The 24,243-nt window shown below is 39.4% G+C and overlaps 1 protein-coding gene across 1 annotated transcript in view; it reads right to left on the bottom strand.

The window, feature by feature from the left end:
• The window catches only part of LOC134092031 (E3 ubiquitin-protein ligase RNF123), a 96,389-nt gene that overhangs the window by 42,407 nt on the left and 29,739 nt on the right, over positions 1 to 24,243 (bottom strand). Inside the window, exons 26-34 of the mRNA XM_062544832.1 lie at positions 23,496 to 23,603; positions 22,797 to 22,974; positions 21,760 to 21,834; positions 21,181 to 21,268; positions 20,851 to 20,938; positions 19,545 to 19,629; positions 11,257 to 11,396; positions 5,704 to 5,760; positions 3,194 to 3,325 (exon numbers count right to left, since the gene is read on the bottom strand). Of these exons, the coding sequence (XP_062400816.1) occupies positions 3,194 to 3,325; positions 5,704 to 5,760; positions 11,257 to 11,396; positions 19,545 to 19,629; positions 20,851 to 20,938; positions 21,181 to 21,268; positions 21,760 to 21,834; positions 22,797 to 22,974; positions 23,496 to 23,603 (951 nt within the window). The remainder of the gene's footprint in view (positions 1 to 3,193; positions 3,326 to 5,703; positions 5,761 to 11,256; positions 11,397 to 19,544; positions 19,630 to 20,850; positions 20,939 to 21,180; positions 21,269 to 21,759; positions 21,835 to 22,796; positions 22,975 to 23,495; positions 23,604 to 24,243) is intronic.

The raw sequence follows: 24,243 nt of genomic DNA, 5'->3' as shown, positions 1-24,243 counted from the left end.
AGAAAAGTGACAGTACTGTTCCTAAATGGAAGCATAGCCTATGGATGATTCTCTTCAAATTAATAAAAAAAAAATTAGCTTTATCATCTTATGTTTTAGATTTAGATCGTACTTTTCAATGTTAGGTAGGCATAACATTAAGACTAGATTAATGTTTGGTCCTTCATAGGAAAGAGTTTGGACACCATAGTGTGTTTACATGCACTTCAGTATACAGTATGATAGGGATTTTGAAGCATTTCGGTTTTATATTTGCACATGTAAACATCATATCGCCATTCCAGAACTCCGGAAAAGCCATAAACTAATTATGCTAGGTAGAATACTTAATAAGAAACTGGGATACTGTTCCATGTACTGAATACACTCACACAAACACGGGACTACATTAGAAACCGGGATATAGTGGTATTCATCATGTATACTTACTGGGATATTAATAACTGGGGTTCTCTGTGTTCATATAAAGTTTATATAGTGTTTATATTATAAACACTATATCCTAAATATGATCAAAACCAGGATAAGCCTCTGGGACACAGAAGTGCATGTAAACACCTGGAGGAAGTGAGGTGCCTGACCCAGTGGTGTCAGAGAAACTATCTCCATCTCAACGTCAGCTAAACTAAAGAGATGCTGGTGGACTTTGGGAGGAAGCAGGTGCGGGACTACACACCCTTATCCATCAATGGGACCCCTGTGGAGAGGGTGGACACATTCAAGTACCCCGGTGTCCAGATCACTGAGGATCTGACATGGTCTACCCACCTGGACACTGTGGTAAAGAAAGCTAGGCAGAGACTGTACCATCTAAGGAGGCTGAAGAAATTCAGAGCATCCAAAACAGTCCTGCAGAGCTTCTACTCCAGCACCATAGAGAGCATCCTGACTGGGTGCATCACCGCTTGGTATGGTAACACCACCATCCAACACCAAAAGGCCCTGCAGAGAGTGGTGCGTTCAGCTGAACGCACCATAGGGGGGCAACTCCCTAACCTAAAGGACATCTATACTAAGCGGTGCAAGGACAAGACCACCAAGATACTCAGAGACCCCAGCCACCCAGACTATGGTCTGTTCTCTCTGCTTCACTCAGGAAGACGATACTGCACACTGGCGGCAAGGACTGAGAGACTCAGGAAGAGTTTCTTCCCCCAAGCTGTCCGGTACTTAAATGGAACTGACTGCACATAGCACTTTCTTCTCTACCTGCAATAGCCCCTGCATCATATGTATGTGACAAATAAAATCTGAATCTGAATCTGAATCTGAATCTGAATCTGAAACACAGTCATAGGCCCAATCCCAATGTCCGGACTCACGAACTCACAGACTTTGGTGCGCGTTCTCGCGAAATTCGTAAGGGTTTAGGGCTGTCCCAATGTCGAATTACAACGGGCGGGAGGGTTTGAGTACAGACTTACCGAGCCCTTTCCGTGAGTCTGCATCGGTGCAGACTTAACCTAAGGGAATTACCCACAGTTCAAAGTGTTGTGACGTTTACCGCGGAGATCATAGAAAAATCCGGAAATTAAGGTAAACAACAGCACGCACGACACACGTGCATGGTGCAAATGTTAGCAACGTCTTTGTTAGTAAACATCGCCAAGGTACATGTGATCTCGTGAAGTGCTGTCCCAATCCCAAATACCTATCTGAGCCTATGTGGCCTCACACACTCACTCACTTAGCACCTGAGATCAATTAAGTCTGTGAGTCTTTAGTTCTTAGTCTTTAGGGCTGACATTGGGATTGGGCCATAGACTTTTTTGTGAACCGACTGGTTGAACCCCAAAGTGAGCCCTGAGGACTAAGAACTTACAAACTAAATTGAGCTCAGGTGCTAAGTGAGTGAGTGTGTGAGGCCACAAGGGCTTATATAGGTATGAATGGGATTGGGACAGCAAATTACGAGATCACATGTAGTCTACCTTGACGATGTTTAATAACAAATCCATTGCTGATGCTGACACCTGCCCCATTAACGCTGTTGTTTACCTTTGCAATTTCCAGATTTTCCTACGATCAATAAACGTCACAACACAACACATTTCAAACTGTGGGTAATTCCCTTAGGTGAAGTCCTCAGTAAGGGGCTCAGTAAGTGTGTACTCAAGCCCTCACGCCCTTTGAAATTCGACACTGGGACAGCCCTAAGCACTTACGAGTTTTGCGAGAATGTACACCAAATCTGTGAGTCCGGACGTTGGGATTGGGCCATTGCCAGGCACTTAACACCATCAAACACACAGTTCTGCACATCAGGAGATGCACAAATATGTCTTATATCTTACACTCGGTGCACCAAGCACACTGCAAGTCTTGTTCCTATTTTACACTTAAGGAAGTGATAGATGTTTCGCCATGTGCTCCAGTTCAACTGAACATTGTGCCCCCATCGTCAATTGTGCCATGATGGTTAATTAAAAAAAATAGATGTGGTCAGGCACATGGTTCAAAAGTCGCCATCTTACACCCACTAGACATCATGACACCATCGGCGAGTGCAGATGCGTACAGTAGGCTATATATGTGCAGTAGGCTATATATGTGCTAGTCACACACAGGTTTTCGGAAAGCAAGGTTTAGTGGAATCCTGGTGATGCATACACAGTTTCGCGTGCAAGCAGGTTTTTTCAGATATGCTGACTGTCAAAATATTGATGCACTGTTTGATGTGGCACTGCTTGCTCATAAAAGGAACGACAGGTGTCACTCTCATTGGTTTAATGGATGATATGATCAAAACACACCCATGACTGATTAAGAAACATACTGTAAGAACAAACCTTTGGAATAATGTGGCTGGCAAACTGGCCACATCATAAACATATTTAAACCATCCACTTCAGACCGTGCATTTCAGATCATTAAAATATAGCCCTTTAGCATCATACTCCCAGGATGAAATGTTGCATTGCATATTGTGACTCATCAGATTTGTGAAGTTGAGTAGAGTATTCAAATATACTATCTACAGTATCTTTTCAAAAGCATTTTAATGTATGGTAACAAGTACTCATACATGTAAAGTTTAATAATTTTTCCAGGAGACTCAAGGATTATCAACATATCCAATATTTGACATACGTGAAACTAAAATCACTCAGTAGCACAGAATAACAATAACATTACAAATGCAGGGACAGTGTGGTGAGAGACTGCTTTGTTTCCATCACAATCCCAAACTCACCTGAGCCAATCGTCGCAGTAACAGCTCAGCTGAGGGGCGAGACCAGTCTAGAAATATCTCTGGCACCAAAGTGACCGTCATCTCCAGCACACGTAGAAGGCTGACAGAGAGATCGAAGCAGGTGGCACAAACCTGGGTATGGAGGTGGAATGAGACAGACAGACAGCATTACATTTAAACATGCAGTTTCAGTCTACATACAATTTTGCTTAAATTTATATAATACAGTATGTAATGTTGAGTGAAAAGCAAATTAATTTCAGTGAAATGTGAGGTATCACTATACTAACAAGTGTGATTCCACAAAATGAATTCCCAGTGAGATACATGCTGTCTTAAAGAATAATATTTTAAGGGGGTAAGAAAGGTACACAAAGGACTGATAGAAAGGTCTGTTCCATCGAATCACTTTATCTATGAATGAACATGTTGTCAGACTTTAAATGATGCCATTGATGCGTTCCTCTGATATCATATTCATGGGAATAGTAGTACATATAGTGACTCCTTCAAGTACAGTATTTAAACACATGCTAAAGTTGACTAAAAAGAGGAATATAAAATATTTTTTTGGAAATTGATCTTAATGCCTTAAATAAAAAAACACTTTTAAAGGCCAGTTATTTCATGGATCCAGGATACTACTAGTATGCATCCTGATAAAGTTCCCTTGGCCTTTTTTTCAGTTAGACTATTAGCTAGTTTGATTTGCACTGAGCTCAATGAGAAAGAAGCCAGCTCATAGGCTAACTAAAAAAACCACCATGCCAATCTCTAGGCATGGTAAAGGGTATGTGGAGATGTGGGGTTATTTTAATTCCAACGACCAAGGAAACTTCATCAGGATGCATAGTATCCTTGATCCATGACATTTTTGGCCTTTAAAAATACAAATCTGCCTGCCTCTATGGGAATTTAACATACAGTAGAGGTTCCAATACTTACTGTATGACCCCTGTATTTTAAGGAAAAACATCTATTTATTTACAATACAATACACATTCACAAAGAAAATTGATGTCCTTAAAGGTTGGATATTTCTAAATTGTTTTTTTAACCTGTGGTTTGTTTGATAGTTTCAAAGCTAATCTAAAAAATCACTAGTTGATCACTCTCAGCATCACTCTTCTTTCCATTGTGTGTGTGTGTGTGTGTGTGTGTGTGTGTGTGTGTGTGTGTTGATTTGCCTGATGAAGACCCAGTAGGGTCGAAACGTTGCACTTTTTTCATTAAACCGGGAGCAATTATCAGTGTTGCGGACATTACTTTTTCTTCCATATTACTCTACATTTGTCCTGCACCTGCAAGGTGGGATGTGCACACAGCTACTCTCCTTGTGTGTGTGTGTGTACATTGATTATGTGGTGATTATGTGACAACACATAATACTTTGCTACTTGTTACTTGTTTTTATTTTTACTTATGTGATGTTTGTCTTCTTAAGATGTGTCTGTACTTTCTGTGGGACTGTAGATGTAGGCTAACTCTGGTGCAATGCATCAAATGTTCACATTTATGTATTAATTGCACATTGTCCCGTACAAATAAAATTGAAATTTAAATTTAAATTTAAAGAGAAACTATGCAGGATTGGCGATTTCACCTCCGGTTTCGGTTTAGTTTTTGCTCGTTTTATGCTTGCATATTTCTCTGCAGAGCTTCCCCGACAGCTTTAGCGTGTATATTATTTATACATATTTAGGCTATATATAAATATAGAAATTGCAAGCGTGGTTCTTCTTGTCCCTTACGCGTCTCAGCCTTCCAGATGTAAACAAGGAGTGATCGCCTCCTGAACAAACTGTAAAGTTGCAATCGCGGATAGGGACACTGGGGGCAGGAGGAAATATTATTTTTTTCGATAAAACTGGTCAGTCAAGCAAACCAACGATTTCTAAGCGATTTTATGACTATGAAAAACTTGCATAGGGTCTCTTTAAGGCATTAAGATCAATTTCCAAAAGATAACCTTATTTTCCTCTTTTGAGTCAACTTTAGCATGTATTCAAATACTTATGAAGGTCACTGTACATGAGCTCATGGTGACCTTGAAGTTTGACCCTTGGCCATCAATATCTTGTCAGTCATCTCTGAATGATTAGATCGTTTATGTAAAATTTGAATCATCACTCAAGATGCAAGATTCACAATAATGGGACAAGTATACAAATGTAAAGATGGACAACCTGAAAACATAAAGCCTCTGACTATCATCAGTGCCGAGGCATAAAAAGATGACAGAAGACACATTCAAGTAAACAGAGAGAGAAAGTCAAACTTGAGGAGGAAATAAAATTAAATTGCAGCTAGAGTGACATCGGTAGACAAGTTAAATTAGGCAGTGTAAGAGACGAGGTAAGAGGAAGATTGATGGAGAGATGGAGAATGAATCAGACATCTTTTAAAGCAGAGTGATAAGAGGATAAGGCCAGTAAAAATGAAAAGAAGATACTGTAAGAGGGTGGTAAACGGTACAGTATGATTGAAAGGTCAAAGTATGTGATACAAACCTTTAGCTGCCGTGTGTCCACAAAGTTTCGCTCTGGTCTCTCTGCAGCCTGCTGAATCTGACAAAGAAATCACATTCATACAATCTATGACTTCAACTTTTCATGACCAAAGAAGCATAAGAACAGCAATATGAAGTAGGATACCAAAATGATCTTTTCGAACAATGAAACATTTCTTTCAAGAGTTAAAAGGCTTACATATTCTAAAAATATATTTGTTCAAGTTGATCAAACTCATCATGACTACAATATTTAGTGGTGAACTTCATGTGAGTCCTAACAACATAAAAGCTACCATAAAGTCATAAAAGTGGTGAAAAACCTTTCTTAGGGGCGATTTAGTCCCCATCTGGAGGTTCAAAGAGTAGGGAAGCTTTCATCATCACATCATAAGCCATCAACACCCAAACACCTTTCTGAAGCCACTAAAAGCAGTACTAGAGTCCATATGAATACAAACCACACATAAATCCATCCATACTTTACATCCACATCCACACTTGGAACAAACATACTCATACATGTCTCAAAAAATAAAAAATTCTAGCAGGAACATTCATCCTGTACATCCCAAATCCTCCCACTCCTTTCCTAGCAGACAGCTCCTAATTGGAATCCAATACAACTATGTTGTTTATGGAACTGCAATGCAAAAGTGCATAAAGACCAAGCGGCTAAAGATTATCCGCTACTGTAGCCACTTCCCGTGTGTTTGTGTGTGTCGGGCCGTTTGTCTGGTTGATTTCAAACTTGGCAGGGGTCTTGCTACAGGTACAGGTAAGTGCAATGCAAAGGTTGACGTTGTTAGGATAAAACATTTAAAATATACCATAAAATATATTGGTAAAAGAAGCCTGTAGTCTTTACCCTCTCTCTCACACAGCACTGTAGGCTAAGCAGGCCTTTCGCAGAATTGAATCCACAGATAAAAAGTTAAGCAAGTGCAAGATGTGTGGGTGATTATCATGTCTGACCTCAATGATAAAGACTTTTTTTAAGTATATATTTTTGCCCTTTTTGCCTTTATTATTATAGGACAGTGAAGAGGTACATGTAGACAGGAAACAAGTGGGAGAGAGAGATGGGGTGGGATTGGGACATCGCAGGCCGGATTCGAACCTGGGTCCCCATAGGCACTTGGACCCATATATGGTACAAGTGTTGTAGTCTGCTGCGCCACAACGCCCCCCAAGAGTCAGTAGATTTTGCAACAACACAACAACACAACAACACACCAACACACCAACACAGGTATGCAGTGGCTATTCAAAACTATGTAAAGCATGATAATAATAATAATAATAACACTTCAAGTAGCCCAGGTTATTTTGGATAGTCTTTAGACTTTGTATAAACAAAGAACAATTCCGACTGCAAGGTCCCAAAATTAAACTAGCATTGATGTTTCAGAATCGCACACATGGAAGCATGCAGACATGGTGATGTCACTCATAGTCACATCTTCAAATTTCATATGATGCATAATTTCACAAAATAGTTAATTTTCTCCATCATCAAGAAATTCAATAGACTAAACATATAGCCTTGACTCAAAACAGTTGCTAGGCTTATGCCATTTTCATCTTTAAGAAATGTCACATGCAGCTATGCTTAAATGCTGCTCACAGCACATTCATTGGGGACCAAGCAGAAAAGCTGCGTAGGCCAAGTTGTGAAATTTGGCAGACTGATTGGGGACAATTCCATGATTACAGTTTTTCACAATTGCAAGAACACCCTTTTTAAAACTCCCTACATTTTTCTCAAACTGTAAACACAAAACTCATTTTTCAAACTACATTCTCGAAACTCTTGAATCAAAACTGAATCAAAACTGAAATCACTTTGCATCAAAATGCACAATGTGTTTAGAGTTTTGCAAAAAGGGTTAATGAGTTTGGTAAAATGCACCTTTTTGGGTGAAAGTAGTCTATGGCTTTGCCAAAAAAGGGATTAATTCAACAAATGTGTTCAGGCATTTGAGAATTTGATTCAGAGAATGAGGTTTAGTGTTTGAGCAACTGAAAACTGTAATTTCACCAATGCCAGCACAGAGCACTCTAGCGCCACCAACAGGCCAAAGTTGGATGTACATTCACACACGTAACTTTTGACCCGCTGGCCTAATTTTCAATAATTAGGTATCATTGGAACCCTTGGACCAAGCAGAGTTCAACACACCATATAACGACAGTTTTCGCCATGATGGATTTTCCGCCATATTGGATTTTAGCACAAATGAAACAAAGTTTTCACAGGTCACAAATTTCATCTGATGTTCACCAATTTGACACAGACCATCTTCAGGACAAGCCTAACAAATGTGGTGTTTTTTGTAGTCATATCTAAAACCGTTCACCCGTAACAGCAAATCAAAATTGGCGGTGAAGCCATCAAACAGAGTCAGCTCATATATCAGCAACACTTGTCGCAGTCGCCTGCAGAGAGTGGTTAGGACTGCTGAAAGGATTACTAAGACTCCACTTCCCTCTATGCAGAGCATCTACCATCGTGTCCACAAGAGAGCTACTGTACCTTCATGCTTGAAGACCCCTTCCACCCACAACATGGACTGTTCACACTCCTACCCTCAGGCCGGAGGTACAGAAGTGTGAAATGCAGAACATCACACCTAAAAAACTCTTTCTTCCCCTCTGCGATCAGATTCCCGAACAGTTGACAGGAACCTATGGACCACCCTGACACTGTACTTTCAGTACCCTGACACCCACCCACATATTTACCCACATTCATTGCACATGCACATCCGGCACTTGTATATATTAAATACTTGCCACTGCTCTTATTGCATTTATTGTATTTACTGTATGTATGTATTGCATGTATGTGTCTCTTTTATACAACTTGGCATCAGTGTGGACAGTGACAGTGCGCGGAGTAACTTGTTTTCCTGGCTGTATATGACAATTAACACTTTGAATTTGAACTCTGAACCTCATGACCCCATTAGGAGGACACTCAAGAAATTTGATGACTTATGACCTCTAGGGGATGCTGCAATTAACAAAAATGCATTTTGGCTTGTAACTTTTGACGTGTTTGGAATTACACCCTACTAGGAGTGTCTTTTAACACTGTTCAGACTAAGCCAATATCTTGATTTTTTTAAACCATATTCACAAGCGTTAGCCCAACACAGCCAATCGAAATTGATGGCGAAGCTGGCAAATAGGAAGTGACTGTATATCTCAAGCAATCTTTGCTTGTTAGACATAAAGGTAAGAGCTTACCATTGATTTTAGACATAAAAAAACTGAGGTTAGCCCAATTTTAATTAGAGATCAGCCTGTTGAGATAGTTTCTTGCTATAAGTACTTGGGTGTACATGTGGATAGTAAACTGGATTGGAAGATGCACAGTAGTGCTACACTCAAGAAATCTCAGTCCAGGATGTTCTTCCTCAGGAAACTCAGGTCTTTTAATGTTAGCAGGCCCATTTTAAACACTTTTTACAATGGGATTCTGGCCAGTGTCCTCTTTTATGCGGTGGTATGCTGGGGTAGCTGTTTGGCAGTGGAGGATAGGAACAGGCTAAATAAACTCATTAGGAAAGCGGGTTCAGTCATTGGTCTCAGCCAAAGTGCCCTGGAAGATGTGATAGAACAGAGAACCATGAGGAAAATAAAAAGGATTGTGTCACAAGATGACCACCCTCTTCATAACTTTTTTATAAAAAGTGGTAGGAGTCAGCGACTCCTGTTTCCCAGCTGCTCAACTGAGAGATTCAGGAGATCTTTTGTGCCTTCTGCAGTCAGGCTTTTTAATAAGCACCTCTGACATCAGGGTTGATTTTCTTAATTATTTATAATTTATTGTTACCTTTTTTCTTTTTTTTTAACCTCCTCCTCCTATACTGCTATATGTTGCACATGTTGGTAGTCCACTGCCATGGTCTGCTTTGCTGTCTGCTTGTGTCCTGTCTGTAACTGTATGTTGCTTTTCCTGTTGCTGTGTCTTGCTTTATGTTACTGTGTGTCATGTTGTGCTTTGCTTATGTTGTTGTCTGTATGGTGGCACTGAGTTTCCCCTTTAGGGGATTATTAAAGTTATCCTTATCCTTATCCTTATAAAACTTGCTTTGACTTGCTTATGGCCAAATGTCTGATGAACAACATTAGGTTGCCATGTCAACTCCAGCCTATCTGCTTGGCCCCCTCATTGCTGCTTGCAGCTATATCTATATAATATTCAGTTTTCATTATTGAATGCTTATAGCAGGAATGATGTTTTTTCCTATCATCCTATTTTTTAATAGCGGGCCTACCTGTGGGCATGTAATTGGGCTACAGGTTTTCTAAAGGAATAGCATGCTTGAACTGGCACTGAACTAGTGCGGAATAAAGCTGCAACGCGCAGTAATAGCATCTGCATAATGACGTCTCAACAGTCTCCGCAAAAGAGGTGAATTTGGTCAGATCAGAGCCGCTTTTGCGTCACATTTTAGCCTCTTTGTGGGCTTTTCACTGATTCTTCAGCTGTCAGCAGTGCACACAAAACCTGCGTCTTTGAGCATTATGATGATTTCATCCAATGATTAACTCCATCTTGGCATTTAACCTTTCAGATTTGAATAGATAAATTGACCTTATCTTCACTCTAGAAGCGCAAACGTTTTTCCACACTTTTCATTATGTTTGTCAAGTGTCAGGGCATCAAACCAAGCTACCAAAATTCCTTGCATGAACATTGTGCAATTGTGCACCACTGCTCAACTGTTCAAACTCAATAAATGCATGCTGGCAAAATATATTACCAGAAGGTTGCTTGCGCTAGTTCAGAGGTCAGAGGTAATATGTTTGAATATTGTTTTAATTTGGATCATACAGAGTTTTGATTGGATGTGTTATTGGGATTTTATACATTTAATGTGCGCAAATATAATTTTGGTAACTTTACAACCTCTGCCAAGGACACATTGTGTGGACCCCCTGCAATCTCTGGTGACCCCTAATGGGGTCTCCGCAGACCCCTGGTTGGGAACCACTGCCCCACACGATAATGCCCCCACCTACCTCACCGACCTCCTGGAAGCTTTCACTCCTGCCCACTCACTGAGATCCTCCTAAGCAGGCCTACTGCATGACCCTAGTGTGAACCTCAGCACCCTGGGAGAGAGGGCTTTCAGCTACATCGCCCCCAAGCTGTGGAATTCACTGCCAGACTGCATCAGACACTGTGACTCAGTTACTGACTTTAAAAGCAGACTTAAAACTTATTTCTTCAAGATATCTTATGGATTGACTGATTGACTTTTATTTTCATTTTTATGAGATGACTATGATTTTTAAAACTTTTTTGTGACCTTGGGTGTCATGAAAGGCGCTTGAAATAAAATGTATTGTTATTTTTATTTTTATTATGTCCTAGGTGGTTCTACAGAATAAGTGAGTGCCATTAGTGATTGAGGAAGATGAGAAACAAATATCTGAAAGCTTGACTCTGTATAAAATCCATTGGCATGTAAATGTGCAGGTCATGTATGAAAACGCCTTGTGTGTCAAGCATTCACCATCCTTGAAGACATCCTCTCACCTCCTGAATCATGCCGATGAACTCCGAGAAGGCCCAGTTGAGCTGGTTGAGAACACTGTTCAGAAAGCTGGCTGCCATGTCTTTATCATGTCTCAGCAGCTCCGCCATGTGCCTCTGGAGCAGGAGTGATGGACAGGGCTCTGAACCAATCACAAGAGAGAAGCAAACAATCAATCAACATTATATTTGGCATATACTTTGTCTTTTGGCTCTACTATTTTCAGTCCCTTATGACACTCACTGCAACTCTTTTCTCATGTAACAGCTGTATAGCCATGTGTCAACTGCAATATTGTCTTGAAAGATTCAACCCAATTATTATCAATTATATGACTGAACTGAACTGCAAGATCCCACTGTCTATAATGTTGTATTGTTTATTTACCTTTGTGTTTCATATTTCGATAAGCAAAAGGAACACATATTCACTGCAGCTTTAATGAGAGAGAGTGAAATGTACAAGATGGCTCTGACATTGTGGCATTACCTCAAACATGGTCACTGGAGGCACAACACCCCTGAGAAACTAGGCAATTTAGCCCCTGCAGTCTTCACTAATAGCTTTCCCCGATGTTTCTAAAGACTGCCTCAGGCTGCCGCAGTGGCTGCAGAAATGTAATACCTTTCCCTAGTGCACAGGGGATTTTTCACAGCACAAGCCGATGGGAGAAATGACACCACAATAAGATCTGTACACACTAAATCCCCCATAAGGGCAATAACAAAAGCACATTATTTACCATTATTACATTCCTACCCTTCACACTAAGCTCAACCTTTGCATTAATTAGACGACAAATTGCTTTATACTGCAGCTCTCCTCCAGGAACGGTGGTTGATAGGACGAGCAGCAAATAAAGGACAGGAAGAGAAAGAGTGGGGGAACAGGGGGAGTGATTTGGGAAATGACATGTCCTCTACTTCACTTTGGATCACAGGCAGCTAATAATGCTGTCACTCTTCATAGTATTTCAATTTCAGCACTGTTCAATAGGGGATTGAGCGAGATGATGGACGACGCATTCCTGTTTAATACACATGTGCTGAGGTGAAGCAGCATATAGAAAGGCTATGATCAAACAAAGAAATAATCATGTGGGAGAGGAACAACACCAGAGCATGATGATATCTCCATTGCAGTTATCCTGATAACTGCAATATAGAGCCATATTCTCCTATTCATGTGCAAGTCCTTTTTTTTAATAAGCTTCTAGTTATGCATTTTGGAGTTACACATATTCTCTCCTATGCCCACAGGGCTTAACTTCAGAACTGATGTGGCTTCATGGGGCATGATTTATTTACAATATAACCAAATGTATAACCATCTTAAATTGGCTGTTGTGAAAAGGTTTGCATTCATGCCATTAAGCATTAAAGAGAGCATATTCCTGGATTTGAACAATACAATATGAACTGTACTGTTGAGAAACTCAAATGGAAAAACCTTTATCTCTTATAAACAAATAATTTAATTTACCAACTCATACATTTGTTAGGAGGTCTACATACATATACAGTGGGGAGAAAATGTATTTGATACCATGCTAAAGTTGCCTAAAAAGAGGAATATAAAATCATAATTTGATCTTAATGTCTTAATTAAAAAAAATAGTTTGTGATTGAAGAATGTATAGTAAATAAATAAATGTTCTTCCTAAATGCTAGGGGGAAGGAAGTATTTGACCCCCTATGTAACCCTATGGGAATTTAACACATAGGGTTAACATAGGGGCAGGCAGATTTTTATTTTTTTTAAGGCCAGCTATTTCATGGATCCAGGATTTTATGCATCCTGATAAAGTTCCCTTGGCCGTTGGAATTAAAATAGCCCCACATCATCACATACCCCTCACCATAGCTAGAGACTGGCATGGTGCTTTTTTCCAGTAGGCCTATTAGCCTGTTTGATGCTCATTGAGCTCAATGCAAATCAAACAGGCTAATATGTGTGTGTGAATGCAGTGCTATTGTAAATTGACAAAAAAAAAAAAAAATCAAGAATTCAGAAATTAATATATATATATATATATATATATATATATATATATATATATATATATATATATATATATATATATATATATATATATATTAATTTCTGAATTCTTGATTTTTTTTTTAATATATATATATATAGTGGGGCTCAAAGTATTTGAACCCATGCTAAAGTTGACTAAAAGAGGTATGTAAAATCATCTTTTGTAAACTGATCTTAGTGCCTTAAATAAAAAAATGAGGAATATCTAACCTTTAAGGACACAATTTTTCTTTGTGAATGAATAATGTATCATAAATAAATAAATGATTTTCCTTGAAATACAGGGGTCATAAGTGTTTGAAATTCCAAAGGCCAGTTATTTCATGGTTCCCTTGGCCTTTGGAATTAAAATAGCCCCACATCACATACCCTTCACCATACCTTGAGATTGGTATGGTGTTTTTCCAGTTAGCCTATAAGCTGGTTTGATTTGCATTGAGATCAATGAGCATGAAACCAGCTAATAGGCTAATCATTAACATAAGTGACAATTTCACTGCATTTTTTACATTAGTAACTATATGCATGTGATAAATAAACATGCTTGTATCCTTGTAAGCATTCAGACCCTATGGCATGACACAATTGGGCTCTGATGCGTCCTACTTCAATCAAGTTGTAGAGGCATTTCAAAGACCATTGATAGGAGTCTACCTATGCCTAAATTAATTCGCTGGACATTATTAGGTGAGACGGACATCTCTTTACATTTAGTCTCAAAGTTAATGGTGTATGTCAGAGTGAAAACCAAGCCACAAGGTCCAGAGAGTTGTCCGTAGACCTACGAGACAGGGTTGTGCGAAGACACAGATCAGGAAAAGGATACAAAAAATAATTCTGCAGCATTGAAAGTGCCAAAGAACACGGTAGCCTCCATCATTCTCATATGGAAAAGTTTGGAACCACCAAGTTAGTCTGCCTAGATCTGGCTGCTCAGCCAAACTGAGTAATCTGGGACGAAGGGCCTTGCTCGAATAGGTAATTGAAGACGCAATGGTCACTATGAATGAGATCCATTCTGGATGCACTGTACTCGTGAACATACAGTAGCAACAAGACTTAATCGGACAAACGGTTCGGCAGATACACATAAAATACACAGACAGACAGACAGACAGACAGACAGACAGACAGACAGACAGACAGACAGACAGACAGACAGACAGACACACACACACACGTTCCTGTAATTTATAGATAAATCTTAACAATACTTAAAGGGATAGTTCGGGTTTTAAGACACAAAGTTATATGGGTTCCCTGTCAGCAACGTTGTGCATCAGCACTGACTTACCCCCCGACAGCGTCCTGTGAGCCGAGATCCAGCCGGTTTTTGATCGTTTTTGATGCTGAAGAAAGTAGTCCGGCAAGTTGCTGGGGTCACGAAAGTAAAGTGTTTTTCTTCTCAAAACCATATGCGTTCAAAAGTGTGATATATTTGCACCACCAAAACGTTGTCCAGGAAAAATTCAAACCTCGTTATCACTTGGCACTATTTTTCTCGATTCCTATTACTGCGCGCTACTGACAGCTGGACAACGTTTTTGTGGTGCAAATATATCACTCTTTTGAACGCATATGGTTTTGAGAAGAAAAACACTTTACTTTCGTGACCCCAGCAACTTGCCGGACTACTTTCTTCAGCATCAAAAACGATCAAAAACCGTCTGGATCTCGGCTCACAGGACGCTGTCGGGGGGTAAGTCAGTGCTGATGCACAACGTTGCTGACAGGGAACCCATATAACTTCGTGTCTTAAAACCCGAACTATCCCTTTAACCCTACTCTTTTCTTTGTCATGCAAATGCGATTGGAGGGAGAGAGAGAGAGAAAAAAAAAAAGAAAGTACAAATGTCCTCAACAAGGACACAACTTGAGGGTGCTAATAAATCAGGGGAGGGGGAGGCCATCAAGTTGTCTTGTTTGGCCATTTCAAAAGCTCCTTGAATAAGCATAAGCACATTTCAATTCAATTAGGACCTCCAAATTATTCAAGTCAACACTCTATTCAGCAGCAGGCTCCATTTTTTCAGTAAGATACAAGGCAATATGGCTTCTGTTCATTAAAAAAATGTTAAACATGTTTAACAACATGTTTAAACCTACAATTACATACATGACTACAGCTAAATCATTATTGCATAATTACAAAGCACACAACACAAGGGGGGCAAGGGGTGTTGCATTTTCTAAAAGTTACACACTGACAACAGCTACTACATAATGTGGGATTAGGCTCTTCAGAAAAGAGGATACGACAGACAAGGATGAAACAAACAGGGGAAACTTACTTTGAAAGCTAGCAATGGACAAATCTCCTGAGGAGCATGCAAATGGCAATGGAACATTTGAAATCATTAATAATTAGACGGGAAAAACATAAGAATTGAAGACAAAATCATGAAAAAGGATGCAAACATGCGCATACAGAAACTGTGGTGTTTTTTTGCAATTACATACAACTTGAATGACTGAAAATGCATTTCATATGGATGGTGACAAATGAAAGAACCAACAAGTGAAGCCACGATACTGATGGAGTAGCCTTGTCAATCCTGGTGTATTCTACATCGCTTACAGGGGAGCTACACAAGGCATGTAACTGAATGGTTGTGTTTGTGTCGCGTATGCTGCAGCAGTTAATAATCACTATAATCAATGGACGTAACTACACCAGACGCGACAGTGGGGTGTATGTTCGGATAGACCAGTCCTCTGAAATGGATTTTACGCAGTTGCGAACGGAGCGCTTCCGTTCCGCGCCTGGTGTACTGTAGCTCCCCTGTTACCTGAGGCTTATTTAGCCACCACTCTTACGCCCTGTTCATGCATGAGTCCTCTAGTCAATACAATCTCAACATTTTTACTGTGCTTGACATACAGTATGTGCGAGATGGACTACATCTGTCAAACGTTGCTGAATCGTGCTTGCCATTGGAAACAACGTGCAAAACACCAAAAACAGCACTCTGCATTACCAGAGAAAATCAATGATATTCTTTGAGATAATCATTCACTCTAAAATGAAACCATATATGGCACAGGGAGTAACCTTAGGAACAGTAGAGAAGTGAGGGGTCCATTTAGAATACTGAATTAGCTCCTAGAGGACACAACTATCCTATCACTGAACTGATGTAGAGTCCACATTTCCCGCAAAACCAAAACCCCATCCACACAAAAGATAAGCCACAACTAACTTAACATTGTGGGAGAATAATGGTAATGCATTGTTCATTGAAATTAACCCTTTGAATTACAGACAGAATGTGTATACTGTACTGTAATTAGGGTTTATAAAGTCAGTGAACACATTCAAGTTAGCCTGAAGGAGGTATTGCTGAAATATGCAACAAGTAGGGCTAAATCTCTGATGCATTATGCCATAAATAAGTCCAGTAAATCTGTGTTTGCCAAACATTCTTTTCTGTAATATCAAGGTCACATATTTTCCAACAGAAGCAAACTATAATACTGCCAGTAAATATAAGACATAGATCTGGAGAAGACATAGATCTGGAGAAGACATAGATCTGGGGAGGGATTCAAAAAATAATTCTGCAGCATTGAAAGTGCCGAAGAGCATAGTAGCCTCCATCATTCTTAAATTGAAAAGTTTGGAACAACCAACAGTATTCCTAAATCTGGCCGCTCAGCCAAACTGAGTACTCCAGGACGAAGGGCCTGGGTCTGACAGGTAACTAAGGACCCAATGGAATACTTTTTCCGGATGCACTGTATGCAGCATTTAAACTATAGACATCGAAGATACAAGCTACTAAGAGGAGCATGGAGGTCACATCAAAAACCTGATATGACCAATTTACTAGGAGTTCCACTCAAAATAGGATATAACATCTAGCTCCCTTGGATAAAGAACAGTGTTGTGTCTCCCTGCTTCTTATAATCACCGCGTAGAATGTTTTTATCCTGGGTTCAACAAATAATGGCCCGTGGGCCACGTCTTAGTAAACAAATATTTGTGCTTATACACCAAGACACATTTTCCTTCATAAAATTAGGGACAGTCTTCCCTCCAGTCTTCATGCTACTGGGCAGTATGTTAAGTAGTTCATTCCGTGTCAAATCAGATAAGGTTGTTGGTGCACGCTCTCAGATTTTGTTTAATTTTTTTCAGCCCTTGCTATCACTTTAGCTTGCGTAAAAACATTATCTGAGAAGCCATGTTTGGGAATTAATATTTTAAAAAGTATTACTCATAGCCAGCCTAAACTTTGTAGGACAGAGGACTGCTATGGCAAGCTCACTGATTTTCTAGACCCTAGGTTATTTCTTTCAACATTTTAGCTCTTATAGATAAAACAAGGGAAGGTTATGATTTTCAGTACATTTTCAACAAAAAATAGTATGGGGGTAACAAGCAGGAACATGAAAATCTATATGTTAATAGTTCAATGTATGGGTATTTCGTGAAGTGGCAATATTGTAACATGGATAAATAGTTGGAGTTAAAAATCATTGTTTTACCTCAGGGACAAGAATGAAAAAGCAGAGGTACACAACGCACAGTCTATTCAGTCTGGATTCCCATCCTTGCAGATCAAGAGCATTTGGAAGATGTCCACCTGCTATTCATTCTCAAAGTAGGGGCCAGAACTCTACTTTGAAGACAAAAGTCTAAACCACTGCTATTTCTGGCAGATCATATTCATGATAGAGTCAGAGTCAAGAATTGTTATACGCACTGGGGTACTGGGGAATATATAGGCTTGGTTAGTGGTTAAAAATATCATACAAGAAAAATGCAATGTTTGAAAGGCACACTGAAAACAGTGTTGAACCTCCAGCCTGAGACTGTGTGTGCATGAGACTGTTTGATTATGTCCATTTATAGCATTACTTTGCTACGATACTATAAATATCCAACTCTAAATTCATGCCACTGTCAGTCATGATCATTTAGTTCTTTGATTCTGACAGTTCATATGGACTCACACAAAAACACACACACACAATTGGTGGAATTCTTTGTAGTCTAAAACAAGCAGAGAGAAAGAGGAAAATAGAATGGCACCACAAAAAGGAAGCAGAAATAGTCTATTATTATTTCAAATGGCATTGCTTTTTTGGTCTAGCTTTGGTTCAAATCTACACCTCTCACTACTGAAAAACAATGTGAGGTTCATTTATCAACTGTTATTTCCAAGTATTAAAATGCACTACATATGTCATCTGGTATAGGCTAATTGATACAACTGGCTAGCCTATGAGCTACGGACAGACACATTTGATAGACATCGACAGCGCCCAATAAACGGCTCTGGGCATTCATAAGCCATGCCTCAAATACGAAAAAAATAATGTTTGGTTCCCAGGCTACAAACAATCACTACTCAATTCTGATTTATTTACAAAATAGTGTTACCATTGGTCCTGATTTTCAAATTCGCCTCCCATATCTTCAGTCATGTAAGTTAATGGTCACTGCTCTTTGTCCACCCTCTCTGGATTGAGAGGTGAAAGGATATCTGGACATACATTTATAGGCCCATATTCTTAAAACTTACAATCATACCTGATTGAAAATAAACGTAAACCTTTTGTTTGTTTTTTGTGCGGCAGCTGCACTCATATCAAATGACACACACCCATAACATACCCTGATTAACAATATAACAGTCAACCAGAGGGGATGTGGCCAGCTTCAATTATGTGTCAACAATAACTATTTTGAACAGCAGATGAATCACTACTGTTCATTCCTTTGAAAAGCACTCCTGGCAAACAGTCCTGAGCCTGTGGAAATATTACAATTCCCTAATGTTGGAATCTCTTGCTTGGCAATTCCATTGATTGGCTCTACCTAATTCAGACATTCAGAGATATTCTCCCATGTGCAACTATGTGTTTTTCAGGATAAAGGCAGTTAAGCGCTTAAAGTGGAGCGACCCCAAAATCTGAGTGTTTCTTATGTAAACACCAATTTGTCTCTATAAATAATTTGACAAAATCACAATATGATCGGGACATGATCAAAGAGCACAAGGGGGAATACTCAAAATGTGTGTAACTGGAAACATTTAAAGGGCAACATGCAAATGTAAGAATTACACAGCCCTCATTGATTAACTACCCAACTCTTCCCATCTACTAGCGTTGACCACACATTTCTCAAATGTCTTTTTTTATGCACCAGCACCCGTGTCTTTAGTCCCCGCTAGCAATTTCTGCTCTCAAATCAGAGCCCCTAGTGTTTCATGGAGTAGGTATAGCTGTGTGTACTTACTCTGAAGGCTGGGTAGGGTAGCATCCTCGGGTTTGGTTTTAAGTAGATGAGGCAACCGGGTATACCTGTAGCCAAACCCACAACCCTGAGCAAGGGGGGAAAACACACATTATTTATGTCCTTTGTCTCTTACTTCTTATTGACACAGTGAAACGATGTGGCATGAAATCATTAAAGAATTCTACAAATGGTAAGCCAACAAGGCACTCTGTCTACTTGTTGTTGTGATATAACCTGAATTGTCGATGTACAGTGCCCTCCAAAAGTATTAGAACACGTGCTTAAAGTTAAATATAAAATCATCTTTTGGAAATTTATCTTAATGCCTTAAATGAAACAATGAGTAACTATTCAACCTTTAAGGACTAAGGCTAATTAGCTGGTTTCATTCTCATTGAGCTCAATGCAATTCAACCAGCTAATTAGCCAACAGCTAATAACTGACATAAAGCATGCTTTACTCTTAGTATGTTAAGACTATAGTGTTGACATGGGGTTATTTGAATCCCAAAGGCCAAGGGGACTTTATCAGGGTGCATAGTGTCCTGGATCCATGAAATAACTGGCCTTTAAAAATAAAACATAAAAATCCCCTATGGGAATTTAACATGGGCGTTCCAATACTTATGACCCCCTGTATTTTAAGGAAAACATCTATTTATTTACAATACATTATTCATTCACAAAGAAAATTAATGTCCTTAAAGGTTGAACAGTTACTCATTGTTTCATTTAAGGCATTAAGATACATTTCCAAAAGATGATTATATATTTAACTTTAAGCATGTGTTCTAATACTTTTGGAGGGCACTGAATATCTGGAGTTGTTGGAGTCTGGTTGCAAAGTGAGTCTTAATTAGAGATGTAACTATAAAAAACATTTACCAGTATTATTGCAGTATTGTTGCTGTGATGTGCTGAAATATTCCTAGCCTACTAGTGGGGCCATGGGGTCAGATCTAATTTTGTTGGGTAAAGTTTTTTTTTTTTTCAGAATCTAGTAGACTAAAGGAGCATTCACACCAAGAACGATAACGATCACTATAACTATAACGATAAAAGCGTCCACACTGGCCAACGATAAGAAAATTCTCTCCTCGTGTTAATGAATGTGATGGCTAGAATATTTTGGGTTCTGATTGGCTGTTAGTTTTTTATCAAGTTTCATTCCAATGATCAACAATGGTCCAGTGAGACTGCAATGCCAGTCATAATGAGAACAAATGAGAATAAAATGAGAATACTGACAAAGTTGGCAGGATAAAGAATGAAGCAAGAAAAGAAAGGAAGAAAAGCAAAACTTTACCTTCCAAAAACGCACAAGGATCCAATTTGTCTGAGCCCAGGGCCTCTGCTCATAAGGAGCCAGCAGATTCCTCATCATCGCCACACGTCTGTGGGCAACACACACACATAGCATTGCTTACAAAATATGTATCAGGTACACACTCAAATCTATTGGTGATTTGTCTAGATGTGTTTGCTCCAGGTCCTATTTATGCCATGATCACTGGGCACAAAAGTGTGTTAACTGGCTTACAGCCACAACAGTTACAAGTCACATGATGAGACGGTAGCCACCATTTTCTCCACAGTTCTACTCCTGGTGCAAGAGAGCCTTGCTGTTCAAACTCACTGATCCTCTGGGATTCGTTCCACAGCCCTGAGGGATTGGGGGTAGCACACATAGCTGGCTAGAGCCTGCATGAGAGAGTCTTTGATGTCTGGAAAAAACACAAATATTTTTGAATAGTAAGCAATAGCATTCTTTAATTTTTATATACTGTACCTATTTGCCAATAGAGACCGAGAAAGGGAATACTCTGTCTAAAAACAAAATCCCTACAGATTGCAGAGAGTAGACAAGATCTTTACCCGGTGAGAGTGGAACGAATTATTGCATGTTAATCCATAAACATCAAAAGCAGAGGCCCAGCACACACTAAGAAACTCATTTAGGCCTGTGCTCTATAAATCCCTCAATTCTGTCTGACTGAATCATACTGATGTCTATTGATACTGGCTATAGAATTTTGAAATATCACAGCAGGTGGCTAATTGCTCTACTTTCATAGCAGCTATCATTTATAATATTGCCCACATTCCAATTGACTACTGCAAGTAAAATGGCTCAGAAATAATGTATGGTAATTGTCCTCAAGGAAAAATGTAATCAAGCATGATGCCATCATATAATCATACAGGACATTCTCACCTGTCCCCACTATGCGTGGATCTGCAAAATGTTTAGCAAGAATAGCAGCAAGCTGAGTGAGTGTGTCCTCATAGCCTGTGACAGAAACCAAGCATGAAGCAAGATAAGAAAAACTTGTTCTGTAAAACTAATTGATCCTCAGGTTTTCCATATAGACCGTCCTAAACCACACTGTTTTTTTCCCCAAACGGCATTCTAAACATTTCATGGTAATATCAGAATTTAGACATTGCTATATTAGACATTTACTATCAGAATTTAGGCATATTTTAAATCAAGCCAGCTACATCAATTACATAAACACATAGCTTAAAATGATGCAACCCCCAAAAGATACTGTAGGTAATCTAGCAAACTCTACTCTATACACACCAATAAACCATTTTGGGAAGTGCTCAGAACACTTCTCCACTGGTGTCTTAGACCATTCCCCTACAGCTTTAAGTCTGCCGCATGAGACGGCCACTCAGTCCTGTTGAGCAGCCAAAGGCTGAATGAACCTTAATTAACACTAAATAATGTATACGGTTAATATTGAAAATGAATTGAATGATTTCACACATTAATGTTTTGGGAGAACACCTAGTAAACTCAAAATCATGTTCTCAACATTATTCAGATTTCACTAGGGCCTTCATTTAGTCTGGTTATCACCATACTAAGCTCTATCTTTTAAGATTGAACATTAGTATGGGGAGTCTGCGCTTTATTTCTATTGCACAAGACGCGTGATCAATGGGCATTATTCAAATGACTCTGTACTCTTGGATATTCCTTCAACCAATCAGAGCAACGATCCGTTGTGTCTTTTGGATAAGGTAGCTTGTGATTGGACCCAAAGGTTGTGGACAGGAAGCAGGGGAGATAGATGTGCAAGTTTCCAGCCTGAGGTGCTGGGCGAAATCGCCGGCAGGTAAGGCAGGGTTCACCCAGCCTAGTCTTAATTAATATATTATCATGACACTTCCCATAAACTACAAGAATGAAGATGGACTAGACAAAGAGACAGAAAAGGAGATACAAAAGGGAGAACAGACCTGGTAGCTCATCCATGCTGTTGGCTGGGCTAAAGTAGTTTTTGAGGGCACTGTAGCTGTTCATGGCCACATTGAGGTAGAACTCGGGGTTGAAGGCAAACAGAGAACCAGTGTTGTCAGAATGCTCTATTGTGCGAATACACACTCGCAGCAGCCAGTACACATCCAACATTTTCTCCTGTAACACACACATATAGTTCAGAGCACAACACTTGGTTTGTACAGTTGTGCTCATAAGTTTATGAAGCCACGCTAAAGTTGACTAATAAGAGGATTAAAACAAATAACAGTCTTTTGGAAATTGATCGTAATGCCTTAAAGTGGTAGTTCTGAATTGTGGACATAGGACCTCCAGGTTAGCAGTGTGATATTTATCAGTGGAGACTGTTTTGAGCTCATTTCATCCAGTCCTTCTGGTTGCAGAGTTCTCTGGTGCTACTGTAGACTCATACAAGACAACAATATGTCCTAGCCTGCCACTAAAACAGTCTTACCCACTCCACAGTACACCCAAGGCAAATAAATTGTAACGTCAGGCTATCGATGTAGATGTCTGTGTTGATAGAATAATGTTGCCACGGCTTGGCTTTTCAGAACTGATACCAGGGTAGTTGATACTACCACTGTCACATTTGATTGTGGTTAATAACATGAAGGTACATCTAAAATGCTGGCAACAGTACAATTGTATTGTTCTACCTTAGAATATATGGTGGCATTGATCCAGGCCAGCCTTCGACTCAGGTGGTTCAACTTCTCTGCAAAAACCTTCTGACTCTTCAGTAGCTCATCCATTATGTCTGCTCTCTGCAAATGTAAGGCACACTATGAAATCTAAAACTAACGGTTAGTAGTAGTATTGTACCCAAGTGAGAGGAAAAGCAATAAAATAACTTTATATAGCATGTCTATTTGTATATGTATCGGAACAACTATCATCATCCGTCCCCTATTATACGTGTATGTGTCACTTAACATTCATCTCTATACAATCTAAGACGGAGGATTCGTAAAGAAACACAAGCACCCACACCATAAGTGTATCTAAATTAGCTATGTACCAAAAATGACATTTTACCGTGACTCGAAGAGCTGTAAACAGTGTTGTAAGGCTAGGTGTACAAAACCGCTTGGAGCTCCAGTGGAATTTTGATTAGCGACAAGAATTCTCGGTCTAACCGTTGATGTACAGTGTGAAAGGGTGAAAATAGGCGAACCACCAGGACAGGACACTAAACTCTGAGCGTGATAAACAAAACCGAGTATTTCAGGAGGTAATATCCCTGGTAAGAACCAAACCAGATTTTGTTCAAATCTACACACAATCTACTGAAAAATGAAAGGTTCATTTGTCAAATGTTATTTTGAGGTATTAAAAAAAATGTTGTTTTAGAATTTTCGAACGAAAGGGGTGATAATTGGTGCCATTACGATATATATGTAAAAT

This window comes from Sardina pilchardus, chromosome 9 (genome assembly GCF_963854185.1).
Source record: "Sardina pilchardus chromosome 9, fSarPil1.1, whole genome shotgun sequence".
Lineage (NCBI taxonomy): Eukaryota > Metazoa > Chordata > Actinopteri > Clupeiformes > Clupeidae > Sardina > Sardina pilchardus.
Note: the sequence above shows the minus strand (reverse complement) of the source record. Positions and strands in the feature narration are given on the sequence as shown.